The sequence below is a fragment of the Labrus bergylta genome, chromosome 15, assembly GCF_963930695.1.
Source record: "Labrus bergylta chromosome 15, fLabBer1.1, whole genome shotgun sequence".
In the NCBI taxonomy this organism is placed as follows: domain Eukaryota; kingdom Metazoa; phylum Chordata; class Actinopteri; order Labriformes; family Labridae; genus Labrus; species Labrus bergylta.
The window spans coordinates 13,651,002-13,668,686 of NC_089209.1; the positions used below are offsets into that span (position 1 = coordinate 13,651,002).

The 17,685-nt window shown below is 39.2% G+C and overlaps 1 protein-coding gene across 1 annotated transcript in view; it reads left to right on the forward strand.

Annotated features, from left to right (window-relative positions):
* The window catches only part of LOC109994170 (potassium channel subfamily K member 2), a 33,962-nt gene that overhangs the window by 9,737 nt on the left and 6,540 nt on the right, over positions 1–17,685 (forward strand). Inside the window, exons 3-6 of the mRNA XM_020647374.2 lie at positions 3,780–3,897; positions 10,480–10,640; positions 14,609–14,804; positions 16,314–16,456. Coding sequence (XP_020503030.1) covers positions 3,780–3,897; positions 10,480–10,640; positions 14,609–14,804; positions 16,314–16,456 — 618 coding nt within the window. The remainder of the gene's footprint in view (positions 1–3,779; positions 3,898–10,479; positions 10,641–14,608; positions 14,805–16,313; positions 16,457–17,685) is intronic.

Here is a 17,685-nt window from a genome sequence, read left to right on the forward strand (position 1 = left end):
ATATTTGTATATGCCCAAAATATTAAAGAAAATATGAAATTATTCATTTTGTTGAATGGGTCTTCCTCTTACCCTGAGGAATGTAGAATCAACAGTGTGCTCTAACACTTGGGGAAAGACTGAATGTCTTACTCCTCCAAAGACAGTACATGCTGTACACTAGAAGAGTGTCAGACGCAGCCAAACATTACCGACACAAAGGGATAACTAATGTTAGCAGCACGGCTGACAAGTCAGGACCAACAACACAGCCCCTGCAGCATCTGTGTGCCAAGGAAGGAAATGGTGCACCAAAAAAAATGCCAGCAGCTGGTTTGCATGCTCAGTTTCACCGCTGGTGAAAATGGACTTAAGATGAAACAAGGTACTGTATTATTGCAGTTTTGATGTGAACCGATTTTTAGCCCTGCCTCTGCTCTAGATGCTTCACTGTGTTTACCTGTCGATAACTTTGTCTTCTGCTTGGGGCCCAGCAGATTGCGTCATATCAAAAACAAATGTGTTACTTGGAGCAGATAAAAACTAGTTGTAAGTTGCCGGCAGTAAAGCCAAAACAATGGGCTTAAAGAAGCATACATGTATCAGAGAGCACTGTTTTTTAGTGACTGTTTCATTCAGCTCATTACCTGTTTTATTTTATGTGACATATCGCTCTTGTTTTCTAACACGTTATTTCTTGTCTATAGCTGCTCTAGCTCTGTCACAGAGTGTTGCAAACAAACCTACATTGGTGTTTATGTTAAGAGTGGATGATACTGCTAAACCCTGAGTTATGTTCAATGTAGGTCCAATGCTAAAATTTTCACACACAAAAACAATCATGTTTATGGTTATCAAAAAAATATACAGGTTAGTTAAAAGACTGCAACTAAATGCAAATTATATACACTGAACACTATTTTTTCCACTGAAAACAATGTTGGTAAATTGTGAATTGCAAAAATGCTAAGTGTGTAATTCCCAGGATACTGAATTAAGGAATTGAGAAAATATTTTATTTTATGTTATTTGAGGTAACAAACCCTTTGAGCTACCTTTCATGCCCTTTCGTTTTGCAGCTTGTGTAGATTGACAGCACACAGTTCCTTGTAGCTACATTTCAACAACACTGAGATGCCATTAGCACACATTGCTTTACTTTGTGTCCCAGGATGTCATGTTAACAGTGTCAATCCCTTTTTCTTTCAGTTTCTAATCTATTATTCTTTCATTTTTAGCTTTAATAGCCTTGATCTTTATTGCTTTATAACACTGAACAGTCACAGGTTAATGATAGCTCTCCCAGTTTCACCAAGGCTGACAACAGAGCAGCAGAAAACGCTCTGACATTGCAGTGACCCAAACCTGCGTATGTGTGCATGTGCAAGCTGTGAAAAAGCTGACTATGCTGGTTCAGGAGGACTGTAGGCATTGATAATGTAGGCCCTTCATCATAACTGTAGCATTAATGCTTTCTCTGAAGGTTCATGGGTATAAACCACAACAATGGAGATCAACTAAAAGAGCTACTGCTCCTCTGGAATGAGTCTAACATTTATTATCTTGCACGACACTAGAGTAAGATGAGTTTTATTGCTCAGGATCGCGAAAAGAATATCCCATAGGGGAATGAAGCTTTAGTTCAAGAAAGCATTCCTCCACAATGAATTACCATCGAATTACCCCTGAGGTCCCAAAGCATTTCTCTTGCATTTGTCTCTGCGTGGGCCTTTTGTTGTACTGCAGCTAGCTGACGGAGACAGTTTAAAAAAAAACACAGCAGGAACATGATTAAACTGCAGTAAGCATAAAGGGTAGTTTCAGCCTTTCATCCTAAAATTGTTGTTTGTATGTCAATCAAGCTTTAACTTAACATGCATGACATGTTCTGTCGAACACAAACGATTTTGTAAAATGTTCCCACTTAAAGTTTTAAGGTTCAGTGAAACAACAGTGACTTTATGTCAGAGACAGGATGATATAAGCAGGCTGTTAAGTTTTTGCCTCCAACCATTGATTTTGCTCGCTTAAACCATTTCTGACAGATGTTATCAGCGGAAGCTAGCAAGCGAAGGAAGCAAATTTTAGCTAACTGGCTGAAACCTGGGACTACATGCTTTTGAGGTTTCTAGCTAACAAGTTTCCAACAACAAATATTCTTGATGGCTACATGATTTAACAAGACTGTTGACAGAGCTGCATGCCGCAGAAAAAAAGAGATGTGCTTTCACTTTAACTGCTTGCAAGGTGAAGACTCACCAGTGTTTATTTGGCAAAACTAACCCTATGGTGGGTTATGTTGCTAGGCTATCAGTCAGGCTATCATCATCTGTGAGCTGCTGAGCTGCTTACAGTTGATGTTGAGGCGACTATCAGTGTGAGAGGTAGTAAATGGCAGTTTTTCCCCTCCAGCTGGTGGCTCTCCTCCCCTCCTGTCTCCTGTCATGAGAGTACAGCTCTGAGAGGGAAAACATGTACATCCGAGCTGCTCTGTTTCCTGTACAGCCGTCTGGTTTCTACAGGACCTGCCACACTCAGCTGAGACACGTGTCACACCTCACACGCTCACTCATTACAAAGTGACCTGAGCAAGACGAGCTAGTCCACGCCATGCTGAGCCAGCTGGTTACACATCTGAACCATGATTGAAGGCAACACATGTTTTGTTCATGTTTTTGTTGTTGGTATTGAAAAGATGAATGGCATTTTTGATTGAAACAAGAGGGAAAAATGAGCTCCTCTGTTTTTCAGCCTCCTCCAATCAGTGTCAGCCTGAAAAAAAACAGCACATTTTAAAAAAGATATTGTTTGAGTGACTCATCTTTTATTAATTAACATCCGAAACTCTAGATAATCATGACAAAACAGTTAAACATGACAAAGCAAGTGAAATTATGAAATTACTTTAAATTAGATAAATTAGCCCATTTAGCCTGTTACTCAATACAGTAAAATGTGATCAGGTTTAGGGATTACAACTCTTAAGTCCACGTTAATTTTTTTTCTCCAGAAAGCCAGCTGCTTTGCTTTAGAAAGAGATTTTAATGAAAGGCATAGAGGCCGGAGGTGCTCAGACAACTTCTGCTGAAAAAGGAAAAACAAACTATACTCCTTCTAATGACAAATGGCCCTCTCAGTTACACCAAAATTTCCCATCGGTAACACATTGTAAGATTCTTACAATGTATTGTTTATCATATCTACATGTATTAAGGCACTTTTACAGAATTTGACATGGCAACAAAGTAACGTTACCTGTGCTGTAATAAATCAATTCTCTGTTGAGAAATCAGTAAAGTCATCTAATTACTTTTTCAGTGAGTAAGATGTTTTTCCAAGTGGCCTGCTCAACAAAGAGATTTTTAAAAAGGCCACTTCATCTTTTGTTTTTTGCTGCTGTGAGGGCTTTAGACTGAGGAAATTAAAAATGACATTAATGTTTTATCTGACCTAAAAATGGCAACGGTACCACATCTTAAGTGTTTGTGTTTTTCTTTGGTTACCCTGCATGCATTTTGTATGCACAGTGGAGGCAGTCTGACTGTTATGCATTTATGAAATGCAGTTTCTGTACATATTTCATGAAACATGCTTGTTTAAAACATGAATTCAAATGCAAGAAAGCGCCATGTAACTGGTAACTCTTCATTGTTTTTGGTTGGATGTTTATCTCAGCTGTCATATTCCAGAGAAATCTGAAGCACACCACTAATTTCCTTGTGCTTCTCAGCCCATCTCGAACCACATTCCCACTGGGAGACTGTGCATTATCTGCTATCTTTTTTTCTTCTCCACTCCAGCAAGTGGTTTCAGCAGTCCGAGCCGGTGTAAACCCATCAGGAAGTGTATCCAACCAGACGAGCCTCTGGGACATCAGCTCCTCTTTCTTCTTTGCCGGGACTGTCATCACAACCATCGGTAAGAGGAGTTTCCAACTCTTTAATAATTGCATTCCTCATTATTTTCTCTTTGAAGAGGCCTCTGACAATGTTTCACAGTAGTTACATGCAATGCTTCAAAGGTGGTTTCAAAATATGGGGACATTTCCTCTTTGAATATGTGAAAGGGCATTCTAGGCACATATATAATTTCATTTATTCTCTAAGGCAGCAGAGGCTCAATGTCCTTTTGATGACTCTTATCTAGAATTCAATACGCTCGCTTACCCAAAGCTGCCACATTGTGCCAGCTCTGTGCATGGACTGCAGGTCAACAAAACGATACCATTTAGTTTGCCCCCTACCTTTGTTATATTTATCAGGAACAAAAACATTTTTGTTTTTGAAAGTAATTCAAAACAAGAGCAATTAGAGCTATAAGCCCATTTTAGATATTATCACAAGTATCTTGTGCCCGTATAAAAAGGCTTAGGGCTCTCCACCAACTAACGCCCTAATGCCCTGCTGATCATTATCCATGACTTAACCCTTTGTGGCTGCCATAACATTATGGGGCAGATAGATGGGAAGTGAGAGCCAGGTTATCTCCAGGGTTATCAAGCAGGCACCTACTTTCACAGGTAGGCCCACTACACCTTGGGAAGGCTAAACGTTTAGCTCTAGCACCCCCAGGACCACAATTAACTGAACATATGAAGGCCGGTTTTTAACACAACAAGATAGAAACATAGACCCAAAATGCAGACTCACTTGAGACAGAGTTCAGTAAAAGTAGTGCTCAATAAATAGTCCAGGTCAGTACACAGGTAAGCACGCAGTGGTGCAAACAAATCCAAAAGGGGCAGGCAAAAAACAAGGCGGAAGGCAATGGTCAAAAACACTAGAAGACTCACAAGAAGAAAAAGGCTTGAACAAGGCGACAAAGGAACACACAACTAATTGGCATCATGAGTGTACACACAGTACAAAAAAAAACAACAGGAAATGACAAAATACTTCAATAAATGAACAAAAGGAAAAAAACATGACCTCAGGTAACTTGATGGGTTGTGTCAGGTTTACGAGGATCCAAGTACCGGACTCATCTCACAGTTACACCAACTCAACTTTTTCTCATTTTGTCGACTCTGATGCTTCACACAAGGCAGCATCTGAAGTGTGTCACAGGCTGAAACATTGTCAATGTGGAATGATCCTCTTGGTAAGTGTCTGTCTTTGTTTGTTTTTTTACTTCTGGTTAAGACATAGAACCTTTTCTAATTCAGTTTTGGTATTGAATATAGCTATATAATAACTCAACATTGGCCTTGACTCCCAGACGAAAGGCCTCGGTTGAATGGCCCATTAGCCAGCCCAAGTAGACTTTGCAGCTCTGTGAGTGTTTAATAATGCTGCAGATGGGATCTACATGGAAGTTCTTTGAAAACTTAATGAAAATACCCCCCAAGAAATAGTCAAAAATAAATCAAAAAATGAATTTTAAAAAATGGCTAGAGACCCCAGCCAAAAAGAACAGAACATTGGAAGGAACTGAGTCAACCTTGCAATGAGTCATTGCTCTCAGTACCTCTCCCTAAAACTGCCTAATGAAAACAGAACTTATCTAAAGGAAAAAAAATACACTGAAAAATACACACTCAAGTGTGCAGCAGGCAGTGAGAAGAGGGAGATGAGAGAGAGAGACCAGGCCACAGAATAGGCCACAAGTAACTCCCCCACTCTAAGATGCTGAATATAGGAGAGCCCTGCAGACACAGTGTCGAAACGAGTAAAGAAAACACAGCAAGAAAAACTTGATTACATCCTTGCGCTGAAAGTGCGAAAAACAATCATGACGTTTAGAGGAAATTCTTGAGTCAACAGTTTTTGCAAAACATCAATAGAAGGACTTACAACATCTTCAGCATCAGACAGTGCTGAACCAGCCAATGTCTCAAGAGGATCAGCACTGGACAGCTCCACAGCTCTGATTGCATCAGATTGTTGCATTCTCTGGCATTCTTGAAGACATGTATTTGATTTTACCCAATATGGAAGGCCTACTTGTATCCGTATTGGAATAACTGTAACAAAGGCAGCATAACAGTCATCAAGTCTGCAACTTACAAAGAAATCATGATGGTAAATTGCAATCCAAACCTTTAGGCGATGAATGTGATCTAGTGGAGACAATAGTTTCTGGCTTTCAGTGCATATAGATTTATTATTGCAGTTGCTTTTTGAGGTCTTTTTTTTTTTCTTAAAGTGGTTTATTGAAAATGAAGCATAGTCCTAAGAGTTTCACACAAAGTCAGAAAAATAGGACTTTAAAAGGCCTGTGATCCTGTGATCCTCTGCTTAGTTACTGTGCTGTGTAATCAAGGAGCTGGCATGTCTCAGGCTGCAGTACATTAACACATCCAACAAGCTTCCCATATCCATCACTACTTGTACACCATTACTCACTCTGTGTGTGTCACCTCCAGCTGTAAGTGCCTGCTAATCAGGAATACTGAACCACACGCACACACGCACGCACGGCCACACACTCTTATAACTCGATTGGCTCGTAAAAGCAGAGCTTGGTGGATCTGTGTTTCTGTTAAGTGGGCTTTTTGGGTCCATTTCACATCTTCACATTCTGTTAGAGCTTAATCTGTAATCAAAAAATGTAAACCTTTGATTTGAAGTTAAATCAGCCATCCTTGTGGGCAGAACCCAATCTTCAAATATTTTGACTTTGCTTGATCTCCCAAACATTTCTCCAGCCTTTTTCCAAAAAAACGTATCTGTACTGCTTGGGGCATCTAATCTGGCACATCTTTAACTTCTCCACTTCTCTGTTTGGTGGGCTGTTGGGCTCCGTGTCCTGTAAGGAAAAGTAACTGCACTGCAATAACTTGATTTTGCCCTCTGGTTAGCAAAAATTAGAAAATATTTGCTTTAGTATTAGAATGAAGGTACTCACTTGTAGGCAGCAAGTAAGAGCTGCACTTCGGGTTTTCTCTTCACCTCAGAATACGTGTGTTGAATTTCTGCTCTCACCTAGGTGCAGCAGTGATACTGAAAGAGAGCTTTTCATACAAAAGGTTGTGTTATGTTCCCAGCCAAGGGGAATCAAGACACAACATGACCAGTGACCCCCACTCTTCCCACTCTTGAGAAAGCCATCATTCCAGGTCAACTTCAGATTTAACACAGCAGTATATTTTCTTCAGAGCAGAGCAAGGCCCAAAAACACAAACAAAGGGTGACTACCAAAAGCCTTCTGTCCTAACATGGAAATAATGTTAAAAAAAACAACAACTTTGGCTTCCCTAGTATCCGAACAAAAACCAGGAGTAAACAACATTATTTTTCCATTTACACACAAATTAAACAATCTTCCCAAGTTACATTAACACTACAACAAGATCTGGCCTACTTCATTCAAAAGGCTCTGATTTCATGCTGGGTTTGTTGGCAGTGGCCAGTGAAGGGGAGATAAGGTTCTCCTTCTTCTTCAGGGGTTAAATAACGGTTGATATCGATATGTTTTGCAAGTCCTTCTATGAATCAGACTCAGTAGGTCCTTCTCTGATTGTGTAGTCAAGTTCTTCTCTGTTAATATTCATAACCGGGAGAGCAGGTTGCAGCGAGTTTTTAAAAGCTGTGGTGTCAAGATTCGGCTAATCATCGCTGCAATTATCTTTGCTCCCTCCATTTAACAGCAGGATGGCCACCTGATCCATCTAGACACACTCACACAGACACACTCACTGACACAGACACACTCACTGACACAGACACACTCACTGACACAGTTACACTCACTGACACAGACACACTCACTGACACAGACACATTCCCACGGATACACACCCACACACTGCAGGGGAGGAGACGTGACTGAACAAACACAATTAGTTAGTTAGTGTAAACAGCACTTCATTACTCTGTGCTGTGTGTTTGTAATCATCATAATTTTGCCTGTTTGGTTCAGAATGCAAAGACATGCTTATGATTTAAAGAAATAATTGTTCAGATTGAATATTTGTTCTGTGTAAAACAATTGGGCATTGTGTGTTTTTTTTTTTATTGCTTTACCTGATTCAGCTGGAGATGGTGACCAAGCATTTATAACAAAGATTGATTTGTTTATGCAGAGAGTTTTAATAAGATGTGAAGCATTGTGCTAAGGCATCTTTCCCCTTACTGAATTACCTCTTGTTTCTGTTGCCTCTGCTTCTCTGCTCTAGTCAGACAGGTGCGGAGTGATTGATCTGCTGTTTTTCTTCCCTGTGGAACTCCCCACTCAAGTGTCCTCTACTATTTTATTCCCACTGAAAGTTAGATTTTCTTCTGAATATCAAGACGGGTCTCTGTTTTGGAAATTGAAAGTCTGAAAAAAAAGGGTTCTAATTCCAAATAAATCACTGTTTGATTTTTTTTTTTTCACATTTTGTTTTTCTATTTGGTGATATACATTTCCATGAAAAAAGAATGCCCTGTACTCTAATAATGATCTTTAAGAGACGCTAATAAGGTCACTCAGTTCAAAGATGCTCTGCTGAGTTTAGAAGAAAGTCATTAAACCTTTATGGTCCTCTGCAACGACATTTGTTCCTTTAAGAGAGAGTACAAAGCGTGCCACATTACTGCACGAGATTCTTACATAACCTAGTTAGTATCATGTAATGTACGCAGTGTTATAAGGGACATGTTAAATAATGTGTTTGTCTAAATCAACGTTAATGTGATGATGGAACAGATATTTTAGAGTATTTATTTCATTCATGTAGGCCATATTGTTGTCAAAAGATCAAAATTGAATGATTTGTTCCTTTCAAACTGAATTGTGGTTAAACATTTCACTTAAGTCCTGTGAGAGTAAAAGGTCAGAGCAGAGGAGAATTTGTTCTTTAACAGTAATAAAGCTGTAGTCCAATGTGTAAAATAAAAACTGATGTGCAGATTACAAAAAATCAATTTTTGAAGATTTGAAAAAATATAGCCTAGAGTCTCCCCTTTTTTCAAATGTCTTTTCTTTAACCTAGCGTTTCTCCTTTTATCTATTTGTTTCAGAACCCAGTAGTCTTTACAAGTCCATCTTTTTATTCCATTTCACAATAATTTGCCAATTGCTTTTCATGCCTGCCAATTGCTTTTCATGCCTGACACCATGATAGCTTTCAAAGATGAGCTGAGAATATAAACAAGGGTGAATCTGTTTAATTCAATCTATAATATGAAAGAAAGACGGAGCACTGCTACAAATTAGAGGGCCGCTGTGTCTTTGTTTGTTCTGCCATGGCACCCAGAGGTGTTAAAAACAAATCCAGCGTCCCGTTCTTCCTTTGAGCTAATCATGAAATCAGGGTGATTTGATTGACATTTTTTTTTCGCACATTTACTGCCAACATACTACCAGTGTGAGACTGGGAAGTTGTTAGAAGGCACCCTGCAGCTTCTATCCTGAGATGGGTGAATCCATTAAAGGAGAAAGGTGTGTGTAGTTCATTATGCAGAGCTCTTATAAAACATTAAATAATAGAAAGTCATGTGTTGTGTGTTGTCTTTCTTGAGGTTCAGTTTTCAAAAGGCACAGGACTCTACCAGGACATTGAATTCGAAAGGCTGCTTTTTATGGCTGCACATGATAGTGGATTTGGATAGAAGATGAACGCCAGCAACCCATTGACCGTGTGTGTGTGTGTGTGTGTGTGTGTGTGTGTGTGTGTGTGTGTATTTGTGTCTCTATATACAGTATACTGTCTTTTTTTTGCGCATTTCATTTTTTCCATATTTCATTAAAGTCTCAGTTACTAGTGTAATGAGAAAAGAATCATCAACCTTGAGTATGAATCATTACTTTTTAAAGACGTCCATCTTTAAATATTAACATTTCTCCAAGCTTGTCTGCAGTGATGTCAAAGCTCAGTCAAGTTTTTGTGTAACGTTTTCCAGTCTCTGGTCTGTCCAGTGTAGATTAAAAAATTTTTTTTTCCAGTTTTCCTTCTCTGTGTTTCATGCAATGCAATAACATCAATGCTCCTGTTTTTGTATGTACTCAGAGTCTGTCCTGCATAAGGCAAACAGAGGAGAAGAGAACATAATATGTTGCCCAACAGTATGAAAAGATAAATAAAACATGTCATGTGAAACAACTAGAACTGTCTTTAGAATCATTGTAAGACAAGAAGGCATGCATTATCCCAGAGGTTTTTAACTGTAGAAAAACAACAAAGCAGTTACAGGATCTTATTTCCTATTTCTGTGTTTATGCAGCACAAAAAGCTGCGAAGAGCTCTGATAGTTTTAACACTCTGTAGCACAACATGATGTGACTTGACATTGTTTTTTCTTCTACACAACAAATGTATGCATAAAAGTAGATGCAAACTGAATATCCAGGTTGAAGAAAATAAAATTGTATCTGCTTTAGGTTCTGAGTATCTTAAAAACACATAAATATAGCAAAACATTTCCTGTTCTGCAGATAATGTATAATGCCCTGCTCATCACACATCACACAAAAAACTGACTGTGTCTCTATGTTGCAGCTAATTTCCTCTTACATTCTGAATGAAATACTGCCTGATGAGCTAATGAACTCTCTCTCTGCTTCCTTTCTGCCTGTCAGGGTTTGGGAACATTTCTCCTCACACAGAAGGAGGGCGGATCTTCTGCATCATCTACGCTCTGCTAGGGATTCCCCTGTTTGGATTCTTATTGGCTGGCGTCGGGGACCAGCTGGGGACCATTTTTGGGAAAGGCATCGCTAAAGTAGAGAAGATGATTGTGGTGAGATCCTTCCCTCCTGATTAATTTTCTTTGTTTTTTTTTGTATGTTTACCTGTGAGCAGTGAGCCGTTTTAATGTGGAAAGCACAAAAGGATACAGGAAACACAACAGTAGCTGTAAAAGTGTATTGCTGGAGCTGTTTCTTGAAAGAACTGTTATATCCAAGGGTCAAAGTTAAAGCAGAAACATAAAGACCCTGCATCTGAATATTGTGAAAGTGCAGGAGTTGTTTTTTTTCCAAAGCAGTCTGGGTTTTTTCTGAGGAAATGGTTTCACTCCTGAGAACCATTTAAATTGCAGACAGTTTGTTCAAGATTGAAAGCTTAGATCAGTAAATTGCAGTTAATTCATAACAAGTTCCAAAATTCAGCAAAGAAGAACAGTTAGGGGTTTTCTTTTGTCATCTTCTTCGCGAAACTTGTGGAACTGTTTCCATCGTTTTCCTGCTTTCTGTTTATGGCGGTGAAATTAACCCAGATGGTTGCATCTCTCTAAAATAATGATACTATGGGTTATTAATTAAAGTGCCTTTTACACGTTGACTGGGTCCAAAGCTGAGTGGTTAGAGAGCACCATTAGTCATGTTGGACATACGGAATATAAATGGAGCCTGCTGGATGTTAAGTCATTAAGTATCTCCTGGAAACTCAAAGGCTTACCCTGAAAATAAAAAAACGACAAAGCAATCAAACAGCTGCTCAGTGCACCAGCCACTGAGGAGAACATGACCTAAAGCTGGTTTTAAAAACAGCTGTATTTATTTCATGTTAAAGGTACAGTATTTAGAATGTTATTAGTGTTTTACACTAAAATTTATTAAATATGGACTAAACCTATGTTCTATTTTTTTGTTGAGTACTTCTATTACCTCAAATATTTCCAACAGTTATCAAAGCCAAAGAGATCCGTGATTTTATAGTTGTACGGACGTGTCTTATTGTGGCGGCTGGCATGACAGATGCAACATATCTATCGTTGCCATGGAATCACGGGAGGTTACGTCAGTGAACACTAAATGAGGAAGAGGGAACTGCTACTGACAGCTGCCATACTGTCATGAGTTTCTGGTTCATTTGTTTATTTCAGTGTTTGGATTTAATTTCCTGTTTTATTTTTGTCTCTTTCTCCCTTCCTGTTGCTTGTTTCCCTTGTGCGTATCTGTATTGCTTTATTTCCAAGTTTAGTCTTTAATGTCTCCTGTTTTATTTTTTCATGTCTTATCCTCGTGTTTCTCCATGTCCTCTGTGTATTATTACTGTATATGTACATGTGTGTCCTTAGTGTTTCCTGTTTTATTTTGTAGTTCTTGTCCCCAGTCTTTCTTGTCTTGTCATACTTCCTCCCTTTGTTTCTTCACCTGTGTCATTAGTCTCACCTGTGTCTGATTATCCCTGAGTGTATTTACTCTCAGTGTTCCTTTCCTCTAGTTCATTTTGTCTTAGGTCGCACTCACACTATCAAAGTTGTCTACTACCGTGCTTAAACATGATTGCGCCCCCCACCCCCCAACCTCTCATTCCCCCGTTGGCCTGCACGGCCTGCTCTCACACTGCTCCAGGACAAACCGGGCCTAGCATAATTACCTCTTGTATATAACGCTGTAATACAGAACATGCATAGCTTTATGTAATTATGAAGCGTTCTCAGTTTACAAACAGGCGGACCTCTCCGACCACCCTGAAGTGTGCCAGGGCCAAGGTAGTGTACCGTGCTTGAGCATGGTACGGAGCACACACACTGGTCAAACGAACTGGACTTTAGGGGTGAAGCGTGCTTAGGCACGGTACGGATTGCCAGTGTGATCACGCCCTTACTGCTCCTGTCATACGTCTCTTACCTCCCAGTGTTTTCTCGTGTCTTTTTTTTGTTTCTCTTCTCTGGACATTTGTTGGACTTTTGAAAAGTAAGCATTTCTTTCCTTTTGCCTTTTTTGTTCAAATAAATACTTTTGGTTTTCTGCACGTAGGTCCTCCTCTTGATCGATACCCCACTGGTGGCTGAATTGATATAGGCCTAATGTGCGTTAAAATTCTGCTTTATTTTTTTACTTGTACCTCAAAAAGCTGCAGATTTGACTCCTGGCCTTGGCCCTTTAATACATGTCTACCCCTCACTCTCCTCACTAAATTTATTCTGGGGAATAATCAGCCTAATTGAATACAGAATATACATCTCAAATTACAAAAAAATTGTCAAGGAGGGCAAGAGGGTTCTGAAATGCAGAGACGTGTCGATACAATAAATGCATTCTGTCTTGAAATCTAAGTCAATGCTGTCATGTCTAGCCTTACAAAAGAGCTGTGGTTGACTAAACGGAATCATTACAAAAGTTTAATAATGTCTTTTTTGCTATAAATGAAATTCATTTACAGGAAGACATTTTGAATACAATTGCGAACAAGTGAAAGTTTGAGCTGATACCACAGGTGCAGTAGTTTGCCAATTGTTCAGTTGAATAGAACATGACCTCGGTGCACTTGTATAATACAAACCTGTAATCAAACCTAATTTATAGGGAGCACTGTTCTGCAGAGGAACACTTCGAGATACACTCAGAGCATGGATACGCTTCCCCCGACAACCCCAGAATCATTACTTTAACATTTTTCCACAGAGGGGAGATTTTTCTAGAATGTTCTGTTGTGTAAGTGTATAACCATGACAGGCTTAAAAATCTTAATTATCTTTAACAAGCCCACTAAAGCAGTCCCTGATTTCATAAGAGCCTTTTATTTCCAGAATAAAAGCTCTATCAATAGGTACATTTTCCAGGAGCCACGATACTCAGCAGCAACTGGTTGATTATGACTTTGATTTATTGCTGGCAAGTGGCTTTTTTTCTCCCGGAGGAGTAGGAGAAAGGTTAGTACATGTAGCTAGTTCAAACAATGAGAATAGATGGACTGTAGCATCTGCTGAAGTGGCTGCTGTGCATTGAAGATGCTGGCTAAGGAAAAAAGACTCGGCTATAGAAGACCCTCAGGAACATATTGTCTCTTGGGTTGTTAGTCTCCATCTCATTTGGTCCTATGACTCACTGTAGGTGTCTTTGAACTGTGTGCTACTGAAGTGGATTTTGCTCAGTGCAGTGAGGACATTAGACATCACAGACAGAGTATTTTGAGGTCTGACTGCTCTGTATGCTCCCCTCAGAGGCACTGTGCTTGGGGCTTACATAACTGGAAGGGAAAAGGGCAGCATGCACAGGGAACCAGCTGAAAGCAGTCACCTCCAGAGCCACAGAGTAAACAGCAGAATATACCCTAATGTTCTGTAACTGGAGAGCTGCAGATTTAATCAAACTCAAATTTCCATGGTAACATGAAAGCACAGGCTGTAACTGTGGTGAATCCATTAGAATATCTGCTCATATGAGTTGCATGTCAAATACTTTTCAGCGCATGAAGCATATCAAGTCTTGATCCAAAATGTCCCCAGCTCCATGAGCGCGCCTTCTGACAGTGAACGTTCTGTCACAAGAGCTTGGCACCCTGACGTTTGAGATGTTAGAAACCAGTAAATGTATTCCTGGAAGGAGGTCGGAAAAAAAAACCAAGTGACTCATCCTAAATGTGAAGAGAGCAAAAATAAATAAAAGCGAAAGACTGTGGGACATGAGGAAGAGGAACACAGCCAGAATGTTTTCAAGGGTTATTTTTTTTACAAAGGTTATGAAGGAAGTTCCTGTACTCTGTACTTTTCAACTAAACTGAAAATTTTTTGAGTTGGCCAACATAATGTCATAATGAAACGTTTTTACAACTTTCATTACTGTTCTGTCACAATTACAAAGAAACTAAGTAAAGAAATAATGAAATAAGACAAAAGGGCATTTTAATAAAAAACAAAACAAATAAATACATTAAACAAAATTAATTTGGGTGTTATAGTTCTTACAAACCTATCTCAGCCCCACTGGTTTCCGTGTCTTATCTTAGTACCAATAGTTTTGTATTATCTCTTTTCAGAAGTGGAAAGTCAGCCAGACGAAGATCCGCGTCTTCTCCACGCTGCTCTTCATCCTGTTCGGGTGCCTCATCTTCGTGGCCCTGCCTGCCGTCATCTTCCAGCACATCGAGGGCTGGAGCACGCTGGAGTCAATCTACTTCGTGGTCATAACTCTCACCACCATCGGCTTTGGAGACTTTGTCGCTGGTGAAAAAGGTCACTCGATTTTCCTTTGAATTTATAGACTCCCTCTTTCATTTTTATGTCTGACACTCAGTATGGAATCAGTGTGTTTATAGCAGGATGATTCCTCAGCCGGTCTGACTGAACAGATGTGCGACATGGCTGTGAAAAGGCTCCCTTTGTTTGCTGTTACTCTCTATGCTGCACATTATAACATGAATTCTGACAGTTTCTCTAAATCAACCATGCAATGCTTGATGCCTCCCATCTGTGAGACAAGAAATCCAAAGTAACTACTGTACAACAAATAGAGTTAAATACAGTAGAAACTTTGGAGCCACTAAACGCATCTGTACCCACCCTTTAATTAACAGAATAGCTTTATATGATAGAATATGCATAATCCATGCATAATCAGAGTTGTTTTTTGTCTTATTATAAATAAAGCTAGAGGCAGCACACATTTATCTCAGCTATCTCAGCACAATAAACAAAAATAAATATTGATGGTATACTATTAGAAAAGAATAGAATAGAAGTTGATTTATAGCACATTTCATTACATGTAAGCTCAATGTGCTTTACATTGATGATAAAAACCTAGGAATACAAGTGACAAATAGCTCAACTATCATGAATATGATACAGAAACAAAACAAAAAACACTTGCACAAACCCACACATACACAAAGAGTAACTATTCATATGCTTGGAAGAATAGATAGGTTTTGAGTTTAGCTTTAAAAGAAGAGACAGTAGTGATGGACTTCTTGGACTTTTTTTTTTATATCAACTCTCTGACCAAATGAGCACTAGTTGTTTGGTCTTGAAAGTAAATATGGAGTTTAGCGTACTAACAATAAGGGTACTCCTCTGGAGTTGACTTTTTAACAAAATAAATATGGTTTGTGTATGCTGTACAGAAAGAGGTTTTGTGCATGTGTGTGTGCATTAGCAGGTGGCGTTAGGTTGATTTGACCTGCCTGAGAGACAACAAGAGAGAGGCAGAGGGTAAAAATCACAAACACTTAGCTGCTAGATGAAACTTCCCTGAGCAGAACTAATGGTTGTATATTAGATTAGGCCACCTGTGCCAGTGTCAGGAGTTACAGTAAACTCATCAGTCTTTAGGTAAACTGCACTGTCTACATGCTGGCTGTACTGCATCGCAACAGGTGATTTATTGAGGGTTATTCCATAGACACAGCTCATGACAGGGGCTAAAAGAGTATGTAAAAGCATTGAAGCTGGTGTTTGAAGTGCGAGAGGATTTATGATTGATTTGTTTGTTGGAAGTCCACAGGCGGTTTTCAGAAAAGTACGAAGCAGATATAAATCTTGCAGCCTTCATCCTCATGTGCCACAAAAAAAAAAGCAGAAACTCAGCCATAAAAACACCAAACATAACAGCAAAATCACTGGATCTGGTAAGAAGCTCGAAAGGTTAAATTTTTTCTTGATAAAATAATTGTTTTCCCATCATCAGGACTTTATCCAAATAATTTTTAATCCACCTAACCTGCTTTGTTTTATGTTCTCCAGCTGGGTCAGAGAGTCAGGACTACCTGGACTACTACAAGCCTGTGGTGTGGTTCTGGATCCTCGTGGGCCTGGCGTACTTTGCTGCTGTGCTCAGTATGATCGGAGACTGGTTCAGGGTCATCTCAAAGAAGACAAAAGAGGAGGTATGAGATCATGTGCCATGAGTTCTATCAGTGTTCAGGCTGAATGATTAGGGAAATATGAAACCTCTCTTTTTTCTCAGTAAGGTTGAGACAATGTTGGCTGACAAGAATTACCTGCTAATAGATGAATGCTTGGTTGCTTGAGTCCATCTTCATACTTTTCATTAATTTTTGTACTGATCAAGATCTAGCTCTCCAGATAAGCCTTTATTTTCTAAGATATTTCAGTCAAAACCCTTTTACAGTATTTTCTTGTAAATAAGAGGACAAAGACTTCCCCAAGATGATGTCTTTCACATTTATTAACCAGTGTTGTGGTTTGCACCGCCACACTTACGGAAAATGAAAAAATAAAAAACTTTGACCTAAAATAGTAGGGTTCAGTATGCTTGAAATTAACTGCATGCTATGTCCACAATGTCATGGTGTGATAAACTTTAAAAGTACAGGGAAAAAAAATTGCATCCCTGCTGTCCCCACACAATATAAGGGAAAATATCGGAGTGCTTAAAAAAAGAGCTTAGCCCTCTTCAAGATATTATGACAACATGAAGTTAATATGCCGAACCGTGCTTACTAGTTATTTTACTTTAGCAAATTCCCTTACAAATGTACAACTAATCAAATCTTGTAAGGACAAGTCAGCTCAATTTTTAGGGGAATGGGGGGTCTAGGGTATTGCAGATATTGAATGGGGATGACAGTAGTTACTTTTCCATTCTTCTCCCATGGCTTTAATGGAAGTAGTTCTGTGGAGAATGAAAAGAGTAAGAGCTTGAGAGAGAAATTCAAATTCTGCCTTACTTTAAGTTGCGTGGACTATCTGTCACAGATATCAAAGCCTTTTTTTCAGAGGCTGTAAGATTGATTCGGATCACTTTGTTTAGGTATACTGAAACATTCAAAGTAGCACTGTGGAGGTTTGTAGGATATTTTCTTTCATATTTATAGGCTAACACTGGTGCGTCTGTTCCTAAGCAGTAAGTTCAGAGGTGTGATCACATTCGTCTCACTTCATTTTGACAGAGGAATAACTCGAGGCTTTTCCAGTTCACTCTCCATAAATCTGAATTGATAAATCCTCTTCCAGTGGAGAAAATACCATCTCATACAAGGGTTAGATTAAATATTTGTTGTGATTCCAGTCGAGTAATAACATACCTTGCTGTTTTGGCAGACTCATTATTTTCATGTAAAAAGGTTTGAGAGAACCGTGCATCCCGGCAATC